General features: G+C 42.5%; 1 protein-coding gene across 1 annotated transcript in view; it reads right to left on the bottom strand.

Moving 5' to 3' along the window:
* slco5a1 (solute carrier organic anion transporter family member 5A1) overlaps window positions 1-21919 on the bottom strand; it is a 36725-nt gene that overhangs the window by 9388 nt on the left and 5418 nt on the right. The window contains exons 3-5 of the mRNA XM_071485282.1: window positions 7563-7695; window positions 7253-7470; window positions 2172-2336 (exon numbers count right to left, since the gene is read on the bottom strand). Coding sequence (XP_071341383.1) covers window positions 2172-2336; window positions 7253-7470; window positions 7563-7695 — 516 coding nt within the window. The remainder of the gene's footprint in view (window positions 1-2171; window positions 2337-7252; window positions 7471-7562; window positions 7696-21919) is intronic.

Raw genomic sequence — 21919 nt, forward strand, 5'->3', positions numbered from 1 at the left:
TTTCTTTGGAAGAGGAAGATATGTTATTTCTTCTTTCAAAAGCTACATATAGTATAGATTTTTTTTGGCCACTTGGAGCCGCATAAACAAACTTGTTAACATATAATTATTGACACATCCAGAAGATACAGAGCAACGTTCTGTGGATGAATGTAAGAATGTAAGCCCATTATCATCCTTCTTTTAGCTTTGTTTTGCTTTCCACCAACTCCTGAGGAATTTTGTGGCTCTTTAACTGCTAAAAACGCTCAACTATGCTCAGTAGCTGGTAGCTAAATTGTCGTTTGGTGCTGGGCAGGGAGTGTGGTTCCACTGAAAAATGCTGCTTTGTCAAGAAGAAGTTAAAACTGAAAAACTAAAACAATGAGCTGAGAGATGCTAAAATGCTAACTTCACTGGCTTCTTTCTTTTTCTAATTAGCAAAGAGGAAAGTGCATTACATTTATTGTAAGTAGTTATTTAGCTAACTAGCAAATATCTAATTTCCATTGGAAAAGGAAGATGTTATAGAATTACTGAAAGCTAAACCTAAATTAATTAGATAATAGAAAAAAGGCATCAAACCCAAACCCTATCAAACACCAACCCATTGGTGAGACAATATCAGAAGACCATTTATCTGGAAAAGAAATCTTTACTTTACACATGCAAAAGCACTTGTTTCATCATCCGGTCATTCATTTAAAAAACACCCTCATAATCATCAGGGAAATGTCACATTTGTGCAGTCCATCTGGAAACACTGTGCTCTCATCAACAGGAGTGCCCTCTCCTCTTCTCCAACCATCATCACATGCCAGCAGCTTGGCATCGTTTGAGTAACCATGGCAACCGCACCACCCATATGCCCTTACCCTTGTATCCTGGCAACAGACAGATGAGATGAGGCAATGGTATTGTGTATGTGGGGGTGTGTTTATGTATGTGTGTCTAGAAACAACCATACGTTAGCTAATACTTGGACACGGACACACACACACACACACACACACACACACACACACACACACACACACACACACACACATTTTTGCTTTCAAAGCCACAATTGAGTTTTCAATCATTCCTTGCTGTAATAATCCTGATACCAGATTAGTTTTGTATTAGCACCACTGGCTCAGACATGACTAAAGGATTAGACTGGTTCTTTGAACACCCTACAAATGTGGTGCACAAATTAAAGGCAGAGCAAAGGGAAGTGTGTGTCCTCCTCTGTTTGCGTGTGACCACATCATGATGATTGTGTCTCCTGCAGTCAACAGAGACTTGTGTGTTAACACTCAGGAGATGTAATGGAAGCTTATCACTGAATCAAAGTCTGCAAGACTCTGTGACTCACAGCGCTGCCCCCCAGCCATGAATCACTGTGGGCACGTGGAAAGGTGAGAACAAATGTGAGCTTAAACTGGTACAGACTAATGGTGCATATTAGTAGTACATGCTGGTGTGTAATTTATCTTTCTGTCAAGGATCGGGCCACACTGAATGAACATAAAGAAAATAATAAATACTTTAAAATAAACCAAATTTCATTGCATTGTTCTCATTTTTCTACAACTATTACACTTTATTTTACAATACTTTACAGGCTTTGAATTTAATTCTCACAACAATAATAATATATTTTAAATGCTGAATGCTGATTATGGTAATAGATTCTAATGAACTCTTTGCTGAGGACAGTCTTGCCAAATTGATCGACTTCTCAGACCTTTTATTGGGACACTTCAATTAAGCCATAAAAAGGCAACTAAACACACAATTTATCCTTCTAGTTTGGCTGATTTTAAATCATATCACATGTCTAACATTTTTTCCTTGAGGATGGAAAGTCATGGCAGAGCTTAGAGGGAAAGACGGGCTAATTCTCTCTGTCCCCAACTAACTTTTACCTTAATGGATTGTTGCAATTTTCTTACCACATTTGATGAAAAAAACAGTTGATGAATCAATTAGTTGCTTTGCAACCAATAAATGCCAAACAGTTGCTGGTTCCAGCTTCCGAAATTGTTGTTGCCTTTCCCCATTTTATGTGACTGTGACAACTCAAAATATGTCTGACACCGTTGTGGAGGACAGGAGCATTTCATACCTGAGTCTTGATGGCCATGATAATGCAGTCATGGCACCATGCTTAAAGAAAAAAAAAAGCCTAATAACAAGAGACTTACCGGTGTATATGCTGGCGTTGGAGGCAGGGATGCCAAACTGTGACTCAATAAATTTGGGAATGAAGGTGATGAAGGCGGTGACAATGGCACACTCTGCCGTGTAGGACAGACTGACAAACAGGAAGGTCATGTTGCTGAGGATCCTCAGCGCTGCCTTGGGGAGGTCTGGGGAGGGATACAAGACAAGACAGATCTCTTCATTACTGTGGTGCTGTAATTAACACACAATCAGTCACTTAATTTGGCTCTCACTCACTCACTCCCACACAAACTGAACTTCATGGAATCATCTGAAGAATCATTACTGGAAAACTGTAATTAAGGGAAGACAGAAAAAAGCTGCATCTGTAGCCCAAATAAACCTTACATAATAATAACCTTGGGTAATAACAGAGTAAAGTTAACACCATCTTTAAGTGTCTCTGAAACACACACACACACACACACACACACACACACACTCTCACATTCAAACATCCACTCAACCATGCCTCATTGTATCTGGGTAAGTTTCCTTGTTTCATGCAAGACTGCAGAAGCAAACAACACCACACACACACACACACACACACACACACACACACACACACACACACACACGATTTCTCTGCAAAACACTTTCAAGTTATTAATGAACACAATCAACAGTATTTTTAAATAATCTGACTGTGCCCGTTACTGTAGCATCCTATCAAGCTTTAAGAAAGTTATATCACGCTATCAAAACGTAAAACAAACCTAGCTCTGCAAATCTAGCCTGAATGCCGTCATCCTTGCCTCATCATAACAAGGGCAAACATGCCCTTTATGTCTGCTTGAGGACAGTGTCCATATGATTTGGTCGCCATGACGCAGAATGCCCTCTCATTCTGTCACTCAAGAGTCATGTGATCAAACTGTAAGTACATTACTGTTGCTAGGCAGACTGAAACCGTTTCATCTTTCTCTTCTGTGCTGTCTGGATGAGTAAATGAACCCCAAGATACAACTCGTATGTCACCGTCTCTTCATCAGAGGAAATGCAGCTGAAAGGGATCTAGTATTTTACTCACAGGCGCATCAGCAGGGCAGATGCTTGCTGTCATAGCAACTCCGATATGGTGAACTCCCAGGTGAACTAGTATCTCCCGAATAATGACATCATCCTGCTTTCCATTAACCAGTAAGATGTCATCTAAAAGCATTATAAGGCCATTATTATCCCACAATAGGCATAATTATAATATAAAAAAGTCCTTGATATAATAAAAAAAATCCTTGTATGCAATCAGTGTACTACACCAAATATGTTGCATTTCAGTGTATTTTATATCTGAATCCCAATCATCTATTAACATCTCATCGTGCTCTGGGTCATATATACAAGATTACATCCAATGATATGTAATCTTGGATTGTGGGATAGACTGGCTTACCCAGTTATATAAAATCTGCAGGTCTGCCAAGATAATTAGTATGACTGCTGCAGTAATAACATTGGTTGGGGTGTGTTACCTGCAAAATCCCAACAATTACATTGCTGGCATTGCTCTTTATCCTGTTGTCAAGTCATTTTGAGGCTATTAGAGTGGTTTTCTTGAAATTTTATGGGCCTAGTCATGCATGAGAAAGGTTTTCCTTCAATGTCCTTCAATGTTCTCAGGGTCACTGGTGAATATGGGCTCCTCCATCTCAACAAGGCTGAGGTATAAGATTTCAGGAGCAGTGTGACAGAATGGGGATCTCTGCAATCCACAGGGACCTCATACCGCTACATGAGGAGGAAGGAGTTCATGTAATTTGGAAACTGATTAGTGGAGGATGTCCTGAGGAAGATCCAGGATGTGCTGCAAGGACGTCTTCCCCATACTTCCCCACACTAGCCTTAAGCTGGAGCCAAGTGCTTTTAAGGTGGATGTCTGCTTTGTTCTTTTGCCCCGCTTACATCCATGGCCATAACCCCAATAACAAGAAAAGTATGAGACTGAAATATCCAATTATTCATACTGCCTGAAAACAATTTAAATAAAGGCCACAGTTTCAGTTTACAGAAAGATGTTTCAGTGTAAACAGAGAGACAGCAGGAGACTGGAAATCAAAGAGATTTTCTCTTTACTTTTATTGTGCAGCTGAAAATCCAAAGGACAGCAAAGGTCTCGCCATCAAAAATAATTATCACCAATTTAAAGAAGCGGGGTCGCCTGTGTGCACACAAAGCTTCTTTATTCAAATTAGTTTGAACTTTGGGGGCTAATTCCAGTCAGAAAAACTTTGTGTTGACTACCCTTGACCTTCACTATCTGTGGGATAAAAGATGGTGAAGCACAGCAACCAAAGGAAGCCTTTATTTCAAATTAAAATAGCAGAAACAGGTTTTTATATTTTATCTTGAAAATCTTACTCAACCCTAGTCTTTGCTCCTTATCTGCAGTCCCCTTTCTCCCCCTCCCTCTGGTCTTTCATAGGCTACACACAAAAGTAAAAACAAAAAAAAAAAAAACTCTTTACAACATTTGGCTGGGGAACGCTCATCTAACTGAGCACAGCTGGTATCTCTAAATTTGTACTGTTCGCGTGTGGAGTGTTTAAAGCCCTTGGCTGAGGGCAAATTTTATTACTTACAGTGATAAGGTCATCACAGGGGCTTCTTACTGACGCCACAAAGCGAGGAAAGAACAAAGGAAATGGCAGGAAGTATGTGAAGTGGATTATTATCACCTTTTACTGGGGAGGTTATTATGAAGCTGGCCAGCCTCACTGGGTGGCACGCTGCCTTGACGTGGGGATAGCCATCTCAGCACTAATTCAGCTAATCTTGTTGTAGGTGGGGAAATGTTAGCATCTGTCAGCGTTGTCCCAGATCAAAAGGTAGGAACTGAATAGTGATGCTAATTATTTCATTCCTGGGGAGCTAGACTATAATCTTGTCTGGAGGGGGGACAGATGGTGAGGTCCTGTTGACGTCTACAGCAGCTGCTCTCTCAATCAGACAGACCATTGGCTCGCAATAGTTTTTTTTTTTTTTTGTAAGAAATGTATTTGATGACTGGGTTGAATTGTTGCAACCATCTGTTTTTCAAAATGTTTCTCTTTCAGAGGAAATAGGTCATAATAGTACATTATTTGTAATATATGCACATGCAGCGTAGATCATACAAGTGGTGTTTCAACCCAAAGAGCTAGAACAGTGTAAGTTGGGTTTTTATGAATCTGTAATTGAAACATTTAAATATAAATGCAAACCACTTTCAGTCAAGTTAAGATGGAAAATAATGGATTAGGTGCCTATTCATTCATATTCATCAGCATCTTAATACAGAGATTTTGCCTTATGATTCTGTGCAGTAGCTGTATTGCACTGACTGATACAGAAACTGTATTGGATGTGGATTCGTCAGATCATGCCTGATACCCAGTCTGCTAAGATTGGTATCAGCACTGATACTGATCTAGCGTATCAGATCGGTGCGTCCCTACCTTAGATAAACTTTGGATGGGCATTTCTTCCGTGTCAAACACTTTTTTATGTCAGTTTCTTACCATCTATCAAGACCTGAAGTATGAACATTAGAAGAAGTAACTACACAGACTTGAGTCAAATTTCATTTTCAAATATTCTGTGAAACTTCTTTGTCCTGCTTCAGAGTTAAATATTGATTTAAATTACTGATTCTTACTGCATCTGTGGTTTAAATGCTGTCAGGTAATTAATCAGCTATTTAAACATGATTGCAATATAGAGTATGTAGCTGCAGGTATTCATCTATACTAGCCAAGATTCAATGAAATGCAAAGCACTAGAAATGCTAATATCTGCTTTCACACAGCAGTTCGCCAAGGTCTGGAACATTCAATAATCAGAAGTGCTCCCTCTGACGTGTGTTAGTGAAAAATATTCAGGGTTAGCATTTTTCAGCATTTGCTTGCCATCTGAAGGACAAAAAAAAAAGAATCATGCTTGGTGAAAAACAGCCACTTTCAATGCAGCATATCTTTCACAGAAAGTGCTGAATTCGTGCTATAAACACACACCCCTCAATAGAAGGACACATACAGCACTAAAATACATTACAGATCCAAACACTGAAGTGCCCGAGTCTGCAAAATTGGCCATAGTTTGCACAACAGCCCAAAAACGTCCTGCTGGGACAAGTCAAACGGCAGGAGAGATAGCAGTGTTCTGAAGAAGCTATTATGCAGTCATGGTTGTATTATCTGTTATCGAGATGAAGTCCTGTCTGGACGGCTGTGAGCTATGCACATAGGCATTCATTTAGGAGTATGCATCCATTTAAATACACGTTGGAATTCATGATGGTTATTTTGCCTGTGATGAAGACTGTGAGAGCAAACATGTATGCTACTGTTTCACTCTGCTGCTGAGCCTGTCTACTCCTGTGTGTGGAAACGTGACCGAGTTCCCCTGAGAGCTCATTTAAGAGAGAGAGGGAGAGAAGGAGAGAAAGATAACTGTCTGACTGAGAGAAAGAAATGAGACAAAGAGAAAACTGGGAAACACTGGAGCGGGATTCAGCTTATCCAGTGGGCTTTCCCAGAGAAAAGTAGGAGATTCCTGGTAAATCTGGCTCAGATAATACATTTAAAAAATGCATCGAGGCACAAGGTGCATAGGTGCAAATGGCAAAATTTCAACATAAACTACCTCCAATTTTCATGGTTTCATAGTTTGGGTTAGAGTAGGGAAAGGGGTTAAAATGTCAAAAATGTATTGTCCTTTATTTAAAATCAAGGTTGCCCAGCTGTCTTCAGCTGACAGCAATCACGTCTGAGCTTAAACCATGTTTACTATTCATTTAGTCATGTAAACAGAACCCACTGTGCAGTAAAACTGCCCGTGTTTACAGTGAATTTCTTGCTTCATTAGGTAACTGTGTGGATAACCTCCCCCACCATCAATCAATAACACCTTTAAAGGAGATCTCAATGGAGCTTCCACCATTAGATAAGATGACTAATCCTCACCATTGATTGGATTATGGGCCATTTGTACATCGATAGCTCACAGTTCCTTTATGGAAGGTATCTTTAACACCTAGTGGTCCAGAGGTGGAAAAGGAAGGCTGACATAATCACGTCCTCACCTTTGATGTCTTTCCCAAAACCCATGGAGGAGGAGACGTTCTGGCCTTTGCTACTGGACTTTTCCTTCATCACTTCATCATCGCTGGACACATCACCTGGCGAGCTGATCTTTTTCTTCTTCCTCTTTTTGTGGCGGGGAGGCAGCTTTTTGGGGAAGGCAAACATGGGGAAGATGACCAGCAGCATGGCTATGGCACATAAGAGAAAGCCACTCCACCTGAGAGGAAGAAAGCAAAGATGGGTTGTAAAGGAAAAGTACAGAGAGATATAAGTGAACAGGCAGTCATACAAGTGCACACGCATATTTACCAGTTGCCAACAAAGCGAGGGTCACTCTGGTCTATGTGCACTACAGTTTTGGGGTCGACGTAGAAGCCGATGAGGACGCCACCCAGCAGGTAGCCAGCTGCAGGTCCCAGGGCTCCCATCACATACATGATGGCTGAAAAGAAAAAAAAAAGGACACATCAGTCAGAAACTTCACTCAAAAACCTGCAAGTGTTTCCTCCGTCCTCATCACTGCTCCTGGTGACCTGCTGTTACCTGTGACTGTTTAAATCAGACCTGTGGGAGCTGTTCACAACCCATGATGCATTGTCCACCAATTCAGAGCCCCTGCACTCAGATCAGTGGGAACTCACCACCAGCCCTGAGGTCATTTCTCACATCTTTTGAAGAGTCTGTAATAACCGACCTGAAAGCTCCAGAGGTCTCGCACTGACCTGAGGGCACGCCTGCAGCGCTCACACACCAGCAAACCTTAGAGCGAGCGGGGGCGAAACATTAACCCACGGGGGAGCTCAGACTGTCACTGAGGTGAGCCAATCACACTCCGTCATTTTGCCACAGGAAGGGAAAAAAACTCATTAAAGTTAGATAACCTTTTAGTTGGACAAGTGGAAAAACCTCCTGCGGACATCCAGCAGAGATGTGAGTCAAAGCCATTTACCAGCCATAATCAGGGGGCAAACTTTCTATAATTACACCTGGAACATTGCCGCTGGCCTTGAGGGTGTGTGAGCATGCATGAATGTGTGCGACAGACTGTAGGGACTGGCTCTTTGTGGCAGTTGTGTGCGTGTGCATTAAAATTCTTACCCACAAGTAGACTTGGTTATATTTTCATTTTCACTGGCAAACTAGCTTCCTTTAAAGTCTCTCAAATGTCACTTTCTCGGATGCTGGCACGAAGCTCCATCAGCAGTGTGTGCACACATATGCACACTGTGTTTGTGCTGGTGTTTGTGACAGAGAGTGTGTTTAGCAGCCGAGGCGGCAGGTGTGCTGTCCGTCCAGACCAACACTCAAATGTCTAATCTCTCCCCCAAGACCACAGGAACACCTCATCCCTGCCAGATTACATAACACATGCATGCACACACACACGTGCACACACACACACACGCACCTCCTTTATCAACAAAGTTTGTTGTTCTCAGAATGGAAGCTCAAAAGCCATTTCATCTCAGTCTGTTTCACCAAGTGTTTCAGCTGCCACGCCAACATTTGCATACAACATTCTTACATCCCAAGTGGCTTGCATCTTTTACTACCCTCATACTCTCACCCAACACAGCACAAATATTCATGTTCACTCCTATAGTGAGATTCCAGCAATATCCTCGAGCCCATATCCTTATCTAGACTTAATTAAATCACGGCTTTCTTCAACAAAACTATTGGGAAAAAGAGAAAGAGGAAAATATTGCTTTAAGAACAAAAGGCCCTTCAGCAAATCCTCTTATCAGCCTAATGCAGATACACACTCACACAAACCTACACACATGAACACAGAACACAATGGTCAATTCCCTGGACTCCAAGGACTCTGCTGATCAGTCTTATGAGAGTTTGTGCAGACACACAGCACATGCATGTGGAGGAGAAAGGGTAGGAGACAATGCACAGCGTACACATTTGTATAAACACGTTGCCTGTGAGCATGAAGATCTTTAGCAGTTTCATTCCTACAAACATTAATGAATCACTAAAATAAGCAGACGTGGGTCTCTCTTTCACTTCTTTATCTCGCATATCATATTTCATCTTTTTAACTCCTTTCACTCCATTTCTCATATCCTGCTGGTTGGAGAGTCAATTCACTGCAGCAGTCAAACCGTTACACAGTGTAACAGGATATTACCACCCAGAGACAATAAACAATTAATTACGGTTGGGCCTATGTTATTTTCTCCATCTTGTAAAAAAACGTCTCACAAAATCAAAGCTTTTGTGGTACATGGCAAAGTAATTGCCATCTATAAAGAACGTAGTCTGTAATATAAAGACTGGCTATGATGCCGACTAGACCGTGACCACTGAGTTTAAAGAGGTGTCTCAACAGCTGGTGCGTATCATCGCAGGGGTTTCAGGTTCAAATCTCCTGCCTCCTGATGGAGCTTCTGACCAGGCTGACTCTTCAAAATTATGTTGCAAATGGAAATCTGGACAACTCTAAAGATGATGCTGTAGTTTTGAGCCAGTTAATAAAGGGAATATGAATGAACTCGAACACAGAGTGTGAAAAAGTTGTGCAAGTCAGTCATTTAATAAACAACCATTTAAAATGATATTTTTGCAGAGGGCCACATAAAGAAAAGTTCATCCATGAATCACCGTCATCATCTCACCGTGCAGACCACTGACACTTCCTGTGCCCCAAATATGACACACCATCATTTAAATGCTCTCCGGCTTGAGCCAGGTGCATCCAGCCATTCAGTCGTCAGCCAGAGGTTGAGCACCAAGTATGGTGCTTAGGTTGCCCTCCAATCTCCATCCTCCCCTTTCTCGGGCACCCAGGCAGGGACAGCCATATTTTATCCCCCTTGGGTGATTGTGTAAGCGTCTGTCTTGCCACTCCATCCATCACATTAACGGTGTTCTGCCCGATTGGAGGACGAAGGGAGTCATAAACCGTACCTGACTCGTCGCCCTAACCTGCCCGCTTGGCACCAAGCCGGGATGGTTTAGGATCAGTGGGTTGAGATGGAGGGATTGGAGGGCCGCGGCCGGGCTGAAGGGCGGCCAGGGCAGAGCCATCGGATTGAGGAATATGCTGGCACAGCAGCAGCGCTCCATCACACACGAACACACACGCTGCGGTGGCAGACGTCAGTGGAGCGCAGGGGGGTGCATGCCAATGAAGAAGGCATGGCGCGCCACGGGCTCACTTTACTCAATTACGCAACAGACCTTCACCAACAGCACGTGAAGGACAATACATTATAGGCTCCATATGACTTTCTACACGTGTGGAGGTAATGGATTAGGAGCTCGCCATAGCAGTTATTGGCTTTTCACTCCGATGTTCTATGTTAAGTCAGCAGCTAAACCATCTACGTGGTCGCTCAGCCTGACTTTCAATATGTTGTGGTAATTTTGTGCTGACTTTGTTCTACACATTAGAGTGGCCATTATTATGCATGAATAGATAGAAATTGAAAGCGTGCAAGTTAACATGTTATGAGCAGAATCCGACATCAGCAACAAGATATTAATGAGCTCTGAGAAAATGTTTATTGCACAGACCTCAGGGAAAAAAACTAAACAAATAGGAGAATTGGAAAGAACTCCTCAACACATACATTACAATTCAGTGACATTAACGTCAACCAAGGTCAGCCCCTCTCTGCATCAAAGACATACATGAAGTCGTACGTACATGCACATGGAAAACGTGACACAGAGCATGCAAGGGCATCAAGGGTATGAGTGAAGGAGGGACGCAGTTAGACAGTTTTATAGTGCATCATTGACCCCAATTTAATGTTTCAGCTCCAGTGTTGATGAATGGACGCAGCGGTGTCAGGCAGCAGAAGGAGAGATTTACTCGACAATAATCCAGAAAGAGAAAGGCAATAAAACTGGATACAGAAAGAAATAAAAACTGATAAACTGAGAGGGAAGCGGCAGCGGGTGAGTGAGTAAGAGAGTGGAGACGAAGAAAAACATGATGAGGTAGGAAGAAACAGAATAACATCTGAGAGGGGACGCGAGGTTGAGGAGTGATGGAACATAAAGGAACAGAGGGAGAGGAGTTGGGCTGCAGTCTGTGGCGACTGATCCTGCTGTGTAACAGAGTGATAAAGCTTGCTCAGCAACATCCCTCTCATATCTAACCTTCAGGGACCAGCGCTGCTCTGTTGTCTCCACTCTGCCTCCTCCACACGCTGTGAGAGCTCTGCTCCTCCTGACTCTCTGTATTCATGAGCTGCACTGACTCATTCAGAGCTCACAGGAATGAATGAGGGTGAAACAGACGGAGAGGAATGGCAGTAAAACGCATGAGAGATGTGAATTAGATGCATGATTACAAGAAGGTAAATGCGCAGGTGGCTGCAGATGCCTTTGATTTGATTTAATTATCTTCACTGTAGAGATATTGTATTATTTCTGAAGACATTTTTTAAAATTGCCCATCCTTTGTAGGGCTGTGCCAAATGAATTTTCATTTACGATTCATTTCATCACTTTTTTTTGGATTATTTAGTCTTTAGATTGTCAGAAAATAATGAAATGTTCATCACAGTTTGGCTAACCGACAGTTCAAAAATCAAAGAGAGTCCTTCTATAGTGATATAAAACAAAATAAATGCTCAAAAAATGACTTTGATCAATCAACAGAAAGTGCAAGGAATTCTTGGGATACATGGCACCCAGCTGTTCCAATGGTTGCCTTGACTGTGAACGGAATTTCAGCCATAACAATAAAATGGCGTCTGCAGTGCCACCCCCACCATCCCCCAACCTCTCCTGACCTTCTGTTCTCCTCACCCCTCACCCCCTGCGAGCGGCAGAGAGTGAAGGAGGAGAGCGCGGAGCAACCGGACTTGATGAGAAAGCACATTGCACCTAATGAAGCGGCTCTCCGGTGGCCAAAGTAATTACCAGAGATTAATGATTTGATTTAATTACGTGGACAAAATAAAGGACAGGATTTTCACTGCCTTGTCAGAACACTGCAGGGTTAAAAGGCTGAGGCTACAATTCACATGACGGAGGGATCATCAGTGTCAGTCTGCCCGTTTGATCACATCTACAACTCCACACAAGCTGAAAACACACACAATGTGTGTATGCGAGTGTGTTTACGTTCACGTGCAGTAAATCTCACTTGTTTTGGAATTTGTTTCTCTCTTGTCACTGTCCTCCCATGAAAATCTGCAGAGGTACGAGCCCGGCTCTGTAATCCTTCTCCGCTCTGTGGCTGAAAACGTAGTTTCAGTGAATTATGTAGCCCTCTACCTGGCTATTAGCCCACAAAGCTCACTCAGCCTCCAAACAAGTCTGTGAATGGATGGCGGGCAGCAACACAACGACCTTGGACTTGTATTCACTGCATTATGCCAGAGCTGTCTAATCTCTAAAAGATGCGATCACATTGTCTTCTCAGCATTACTCAGGAGCCGTGTCATGTTGATTTATGAACCATTGTGCATCACACGCTACCTATTCACTCTGATCTGGGGTAATAATCGATTTCCACACTGGTGGTGTCACCAAAAAAAATCTAAATGAGCTATAATCCTGCTTTATTTAATAACATCCACTTTATGTGATATGTCAGCACACGTCGGAGCTCTGATTTGCCGTCCAGCTCAGTGCGGGAGGCCGTTTGGGAAGTGTGGCTGCAGGTGACAGCTGTATGACAGATGATCTATGCGGCTGCTGCTGTTAGAAAGAAGACAACAGAGAGGGACACCGCTCCATGTATCCCAGTGTTATGGGGATCAATTCAGTCATGTGACTCGCCCCTTTCCCTCACTCCGAGAGACAAGGGGAGGAAAAAGACAATGAAATAGGGGAACGATGGCATTGTCATGGCAACTTGCTGACATAGCAGTGTCTTCTTACAAGTCCTAACCTTACAGTTTTACCCAGAGGGCATACAGAGACTATGGCCTCACACACATATATACAGACACACACAGAGTAGGAGCAGTGAGACAAACTGCATTAATATGCATGCGCATCAAAAAGCTTGTTTTCTCCAAATCCATTTTCTGTGTGCTGACGATCTCTTTCGTCATGCATCATGTTTTGAGTCCCAAAACTGATATAATGTTACAGAAACTAATTCCCATAAGGAAGTAGATTCTCATTCAAAGCCTTAGGGCTGGGGCTGTCTTAGCACGACCGTGCATGCTCTTCCCTTAAGCTTTAGGTGAATAATGAAAAAACAGGTCTATATTGGTACTTGTATAAGTTCTTGAACAGAAAACAGGGCCAGGAAAAGTAGTGGTAGGTGGAAGAGGTGATGGAAATGAAAGAGAGAAAAGATATAAAAAACTGCTGCAGTTTCCACTAAGTAAGAGACTAAATAAACATAAACCACTACACTCACTGAATGTAGTTTGGTCAGATAGTCAGACATAGATGGAGACACACACATACACACAGTACAGTGGCCTGTTTTGGGGGGTGATTGGATTAGGGCGACTAATGTGGAATTATAATCCAGATCCCTTTAACCAGCCACTGGCACAGAAAATCACATAAAAGTACATTTGAACAACCACACCAGCACATACTGTACAAAATCAGACTAAACACACACACACACACTGATGGAAGCCAGACACTGTTACACAGCTCCACTGTGCTAGAAACAGATCATGAAGTCATGTTCTGCCATGTATTAAGACAGAAGCTATTGTTTGTCTGATAATATACAGATTAGGTACACAGATTAGCACAGCCTCAGCAGCTCTGGCCACTGCATACAGTAGTTTTCCTTAAACTGCAATTTGCTTGACACCGGGACAAAATGAGAACACTAACTCTCAAATAAGAATAAGATGTGGGCTGTTTTTTTGAACTCAGTGAATTTGCTTTACAGCGAGACAACTGAACCATGAGTAACAATTATGGGATTGTGCTAAAATCAGTGGACCTCATCTACTCAAAGTTTGCTAACATTAGCCACCATGAGCTACTGGTTATACTGAACCGATAGCACCTATAGCGGTAAAGACTGACTGTATTGAACTGAGCAATGGCCCCTTTAATTACATAAAGGGTGAATGAGCGAGTTCCTCATTAAAGGATCACCTTAATCTCATTTTAGGGCCAACCCTATACTTGAGTAATAATTCATTAAAACAAGAGGCACCAGGACTGACTGCCTTATGTCCCACCAGGATCTCTATGACAAAACAACATGCACACTCACAGTATGACCAGTTTGTCATCAAGAATGCTAACATATGCAAATGTATACAGCAAGGCAAACCAAAATCTGACCAGCTCATCTGCTCCATATGGGGTACCTGTGGTGTTTATATGAAGTTTCTACTATGCATCATTCTTATTGTGTACACAGTTACATAGTCACTGAGTTCAACACCGTAATGTCCTGCATACTAAGGTGTCTGGACATAAAAATTGATTACATTTGATCACTAAAGCCTTGTGATGACTCAGACATAAAATCTTGAGGCATTTATTTCACTGCTGGACCAGCTGCCTGCTCTTAAAATAAGGACATATTATGGATTATTTTAACAACAGGGCCTTTTTTTTTTTTTTTAAGTGACCACATTGGCCGAGAAGACGAGAATCTAATCCATCAATATATATAATACGTGTAAATTCATGTTCATGTAACATTTAACAGAAGTATCAGTCTTGAATGTTGTAGAAGGCTAAGATAAGTATAAACTTCAAGTACAGTAAGATGTGGTGAATATTTTGAAGGATTAAGTACAGTAAAGAACTTTGATCCTGTTGTGCCGTCAGTACAGACTGGTACAGCCAGTAGTCTAGATTTTAATCAAGCGCACCAGACTCCTAAGAACTCCATGATCAGAAACATCAAAGCCTTTCTGATTTAGAAATCAACATTCAGACCACCCATCAGGCTTTTACAAGACTTCACCTCTGGGCATTACTGTTCTAAGCCCCTTAAGAAAAGACATGACTTGTCACAAGGGGCACGAGGGACTTGATCGGCATCTGAGGTCTGCCTTTCCCACCCCCCACCCCCTCTAATGTTGTTCTTCTGTGCAGCAAACTCTGTGACTTTTTTATCATCCAGATGCAGGTTGTGGTGTGGTGCATGAATAAGGGGGTCGAGATGACAGATACAATAAGAGCAGGTATATTACATAAATCTACTGTACACCTCCAGTGAAGTGATGGGAATTCTGTCACTCTTTTTGATAGAAACACAAACTGTGCTCTGTATCGTATGTAATTCTAAAATACCTAAACTCCTCACTGCAGGACCGTAAAGCCCAGATATTTGTCACAGTGGAGGACAAACCCAAACACCACACTTTAATCAATTTTGCATGCAAGCTGCTAGGCTCTCCATGCAGGGGTTCCCCAAGCTCACTTTGCTAAATCAAATATTTAGAAAATGAGAGAAAAGAGAATGGAGGGGTTTTCTCTATTTTTAGTTGCTCCCCAGCTGCAGGAGGGAGGCCATGGTACAGTAGTCAGCCAGCCACCCAGTGAGGCAACTCTTCTGTCAGCCATTCATCCAGCCATTGACACAAGTCATAACAAAAGCAACACAGCATAAAGATCTGGATGAAGGATATTATTAACTGCTCTAGGCAGACATAACTCATCTTTCATTATTCACCAGTTTAGTTTCTAGCCTGCGAGGCTTTTCCTGCGGGGCGTGATGCAGCCACATCTATTGCAGTGCAACTGTGTGCGTCAGAGGGGTCACGGGTCCTAACTCTGACACCAAATGACCATTTTCTGCTGATTCCATTGCTGGCCTAAGGGATCTGGACCTGCACTAACAGCAGAGGACCACGAATCTGCTGCTGCTGATGTCTACCACAATCCAGTTCCGGGGAACGAAGGCCGGGGGATAGTACGGCTGTGTGAAGGAATGTAAACGGCAAAGACGAAAAATCTATTAAATCTAGAAACTATTGTGGTTTAGATTGAATGAAACATTTTTTTGTTGGTGATTTTTATCTTGTAGTTTTATATTTTTGTATTCTGATTCCATTTTATTTTATTGCTTCAGGCTGCTTGGGCCCTGTTCTACTTGCTTGCAAGTCTCAAATTTTACTTAGTTTTGTCTTTTGACTTTTATGTTGTTGATGTTGTTGAGATTGGCATTAAAAGAAAAGTTGCAGTTTTTTGCCCGCCTCCTACGATACAACTACAACTACATGCACCTGTCACCGACTGATGTGGTGGTACACTCAACCAAGGCTGTTTATTGTTCTCCGTCTGTTGTGAGGCACACCTGATAAAGCCGGTGGCAAACAGCACTCCACACTGACTTTGCTATTTAGTAAACATGAACTATTGAGGGCTGTTGATATGAGTGAGCAACGATTCATTTGATTTTAATGTCATGTTTAATTCCCTTTTCGCCCTCACCCAGAAAGGTATTTTCATGAATGCTGTGCGTGCCGCATTCCTTTTTAATGGTAGTCAAGAGTTTTTTTTTTCCTTCAGAGAGGAGGAGAGACATTCTCACCTTCTGTGCCATTGTTAGTGTTATTTATTAGACAGCTGGAAATCTCTCTCACTCTTTCTTCCCTTTTATATCACTTCACTTTCTAATATCTCTCACATGTCTTTCACACACTGCCACATTTAGTAAATCCTCCTTCTCTCTACTGAATTGTCTAATCCATCATCTTTTGGGGATTTTCCTCTTAATCCATCTTTCTTTGTGACTTTTACTCCCATCCCTTTTACGTAATTTAAACAATACACAACTTTTAGTACATACTAGACTGTTTGTGATGGATGACTGAAAAGGGCAATTTCGAGCTTTTTCTGGCAATGAAAGCCACACTAGAGGTAGAGCAGAGTAAAGTGCAGGTCAGTATGTACCTTAAAAAAGGTACAGGACATGTACAAGAGAAACCACTGTTGAGCTTCAGTTATCCTCCACTTCTCTGGTTGAGCTGGTAAATCAACAAATTGCTATTCCAGGTTGGGATTACACATCAGATTTATGAGATTAAAGGCAAAGTTAGGTTTATAAAGGCTTTTCTGGGTGAAAATGTACCATGTTGTGGCTTTACAGCTTTGTCAAACATTGTGGGTCATTGTAGAGAGGAAGACTGTGCATTTACCATTTTACATGTATATTTGCCTCATTCCCAGCCTCTGATTCAAAGCGTACATCACTCAGCCAATCTCATCCTCCAAATCACACAAACACCGCTGGTGTGCTCCCAAATGTAGCATACAACAAACAAGTGTGTTACCACTCTGTGTGTCTGTCTACGCATAGATACTGTTGCAGCATTTGAGAGGGTGGCAGATGATCTTTCAGCTGATTAGTGGCCATGAACAAGGCATCTGGGGTTGGGGTATAACCACAAGGCATACTTAATCATATTTACCTTTTTCTGTTCTTTATGCCTGCATGTGTACTTTGCAAATTAGTGTCCTGTGTAAGATCCATTTCCTTGGCAACAATAAGAACATTTAATTTACTGGTATCTTGAAGGATAAAAGGCTAAATGAAAATATACTATGTGATCTAAGCCATGAATCTTGAACACTTTGATTACTGTTCATGTGAATATATTCACTGTAGTCGAACACACAGTAGGTGGAGTGGCTGCATGGCACAGTCCTGCTTTCAGTTCACATGGTTTGGTGTTTGCAGGTAAGAAAAAGGGAAGAGAACGACTCAACACACTGTTCTGCAGCAGTGCTGCCTCCTACAAACTGTGACAGGAGTGTATGAAGCCATTCTTGACGTTGATGGGTCAGACCTCTCTGCAGTCTCTACACACAGGCACAGATGTTCAAATACCACTGCGTGCTTGCAGGAAAACCAAGTGTACCGTTTTGCAACACAAAGCTCCAAACACTTTCACTCACAACCCTCAAAACCCTAAACTCACCCAGCCCCAACTCCCAAGGTACACACACACACACACACACACACACACCCCTTGTGCAAGCACCCTGCAAACTCTCAACAGCTGTTCTCTCCCCATTCACATCCTGGATCATCTGCCAACAACTAGGCACCTAAAATGTAAAATGCACAGGAACAAAAGCCAGAAAGAATTAGCATTACACTAGCAGGCTTTAAAAAGTACCTGCATCCAGCTATGAAAAGAATCCTCCTGTGTACTTTTAAGAAACTATTAGAAAGCGCTTTCTCCCAAACTTCCTGCAATGAGCAAACATTTGCTAACATCTGTGGATGGCTCTTGTCAAAACACTGTCTCTCCAATGAGCTATATCGCGGTTACATGTTAGCCTATTAGCCTGCGTTATATAATGCACAACCAGCTTAACGCTACATTTAGTGGCGTAACAGAGCCTGGCAGAGCCGCTGTGACAGACAGACGAATGTGCATGGCGAAATACGCCCCGCTCTGCACGTCTGTCGGGCTGCATTTTTTGGTCTTAGTGCATTTTTTTCCCAGCACATCTGCATGTGTCTGTGAGTGTGCATGTGTGTCTGTGCGTGCAGCAGTGATCCCACAGGGTGAGGTCAGGAAGCGTTTAGTGCCATCCATCTCCCTCAGAACGGGCTCCTGTCCCTCCAGGAGGCTCAACACAGATGGGTCTGCTATGTGCAGCCTGCACAGTAGAGCAACAGCTGAAGGTCAGAGGGGGACAAGCACCCATTTAAAAAAAGCAAAAAGGACACCCAGTATATAAAAATGTTTATAAATGAAGCTTATATTATAAGAGAAACGCTTTAATTTTCTAATTAATGTTGCTCTTGTGCACAAATCTGTTCAGATGTCCATATGATGAAGAGATTTGTTGGCATTATCCTCATATTTCTGAACAATACCACAGCTTTTTGTGCTCCACGTGTTCTTACACTTCTGTAAATGCCATTAACATGTCTCCCTCCAGCAGCCCCCCAGCCCTCTCTCGCTCTTCCTCCATCTTTGCAGCACAGGGGTCAACGAGAACAATAGCCAGTCCAGGACTCTGAGGGCATAACACTAGAAGAATGGAGGAATTTTCTTTCTGTCTTTGAAGCAAAACAACGCTCCTAAAGGCTGAATCAACATGGTGGGCAGACTAAGCAGAGCAGATAAAAAGCCCCAGAGGGAGAGAAGGGAATGTAACTCAGCCTGACGTAGATGTACAGGCTGTCTCTGTTCAGTATATGCAACTGTCTGATTCACTGCAAGTTGATGCAGGTCAGATACTTCCAGGCCCAAAGCATCTCAGCCAAGAGTTTCTGTCTTTTTGGGAATACACTACCTGTTTGCAACACAGGACATACTGGAGCCCTGGCATCAGATAAACATCTGGTCATCACTGAGAACGACTCATTTCCTGAATGGACACAAAGTGCAAAGGAAGTGGATGTTTCTGTACACAGTGCTGATTAACTTAATCAGAGAAAAGTAAACAGGGAGGCTGCAGGTTTTTGAATGCTCTCAGCCAGCAGAGATGAAAAGGTAAAGGACAACTCAAACTCAGTGTGCTTTTTTTTTTTTTTTTTTTATTACTGTGAGCTGTAAAACAATTTCAGAGAAGAATGAGCTTTGGCAGGTGAGCGTAGATATCAGCAATATTAAAGTCATCCGTCTAGAAAATAAAGCGAGATAAAAACAGGTTGCCATTTGCAAATTCAGATGTCACATTGAACTGTGTTATCAATTAAATGTGATTTAGGTTGTAATTTGTCCTGACTGACAGAAGCTGTTAAGGTGATCAGATAATCCCAAAACGTTTAATAATTAGGATTCGTGGCTTTATTGATGGAGCTGGAAAGTGTCTGTGGTCCAGAGCTCTTTGCAGTGATTATATTATATCTGGTCACACACATAAACCACCCAGCAATAAAATCAATCACTCTGAAAATCTGAATTAGATTTAGTTTTCCAAGATGATGTCTTATGTGTAAATGTCCCCAAAGGTATGAGAGATAGCACCACTCTGCAGTGTTTCTATGTTTCTATTAAACCACTTCAAAGCTATTTTTGGGGCATTATTCAATTTCAATCAGAGCCCAAAAAGAGCCAGGGATCAAGGAGGATTTGGTGAAATAACACGGACCAAAGAGCCAGCAAGAACAAAGAAAAAAAAAAGTCCATTTATTTCCCCGCATAACTAGAAACAAAAGGTTTCTCATGGTTCCTGCTATCACAAAAACCTATTGAGGCATTTCCCCAGGAACCTTCCCACACTGTCAAAACAACCCGGCCACAACACGGAGAAATAGCCCCCAGTCACCGGACAGAGAGGTTGAGCAATGACTACACTACACTCACTGTAGTTAAGACCCCTGCCTCTGGAAGCAAAGAGGCTCCCACCCTTCTCTGTCTTATTCCATCGCTCCTACTCTTCCTGCAGACAGATTTAAGAGAGGATTATCTGTAAGGAACGCAGATTGGTGTGGAGAACAACAACAGCACAAGATTTTAAAGCGCAGACAGAGTCGTTAGTGGCACAGGATCCGACGCAGAGGGGTGAGCGGTTGACAGGGGAGTCATAGTAGTAGTAGTAGTCAGAGCTGGCAGCCCTGCAGTCTGCAGCTAAAAAGGTCGCCTGCTGCTGAGTAACCCTGAGGGCCCGTGTGGCCGACAGGACCGTGGGGAGGGCGAGGGGGCAGCGATATTTAAAACCTCTGTGAGAATAAGTCAAGGGGACAGTGATGAAACAGGAGCAGCCTTCTTTCTATATGAGTGCCAGCCTCTGACGGGGCCAAATGTGTACCCTAACCAATCCCTGAAATGTGATCTTTCAGCCTAGAGAGGGCAGAGAGAGAGGGGGGGGGGGCAGGCTCTCTGGGGACTTGTGTGTTTGCTCAATCTGCATTTGCTTTGGCTGCCGCTGAGCAGAACAGGACACACTATATAATGAAATTGACTGAGTGAACACAGACGGGGTCGTGCCAGGACCACGACTGATATGAATCACAACAAAAATAAAAACAGTGAGGTTTGACTGTAAACCAACTGTTCATCCCTAGTTTTTCACTCTCATCAGGAGGGAACACACATTACACACAAACACACACACACACACACACACACACACACACACAAAACACACTTCAGACTGAGAGCAACTGTTCTTTCTAAATTTGTCAGCAAGAGCAGAGAACACACCCCTTGTGCTTATGTGAGCATGTGAGTGTGTGTCGGTTTGTATCAGAGAGTTCAGACAAGACCAGTGTTCAGGCTGTCTCCCTGCGGGTGTTAAAGCTCTGCTCTTTCTAAACTGGGCACCACCTCTTTTCCTCCTCCTTGGTAAATACACAGTCCTCTACAGTCCCAGCGGGGGCTATGTCAGAAGTCCTTGGTATTTTTGGGAGTATCTAATAAGACATTAATAATGCACAAGCACCAATAACACACACAAACACATACTGTATGTTAGTCTTGGAGTCATCTGCGTTGAAAACTAGTTAATGCAGATGCAATGAGACAGTGCTGGCTGGGAGGAATTAATTAACCTTATCCTGCATGTGGAGAGGAAGGCATCTTTGCATGCAAAGAGGCTGCAAAGTCTAGACAATAAAAAGGTTATGAAAGTACAACAGTGCATAAACAAAGGACTATAACAACAGAGGAAATTTCAGGTGTATTTTTAGTGCGAGCTGAGTTTACCTCAGCTGAAATGTAATGTGGACACGCAGACAGCAATCTAATCAGTCCTGACTGCTCCATTCATTCCACATCAATAACCGCTTCCCAGCATCATTAGCTTATGAATCACAGAGGCGATCGGTGGAAAAAAGAAAC

Source organism: Trachinotus anak, unplaced genomic scaffold, assembly GCF_046630095.1.
Source record: "Trachinotus anak isolate AG129_WGS33_773 ecotype Australia unplaced genomic scaffold, CSIRO_AGI_Tana_v1 ptg000009l, whole genome shotgun sequence".
Lineage (NCBI taxonomy): Eukaryota > Metazoa > Chordata > Actinopteri > Carangiformes > Carangidae > Trachinotus > Trachinotus anak.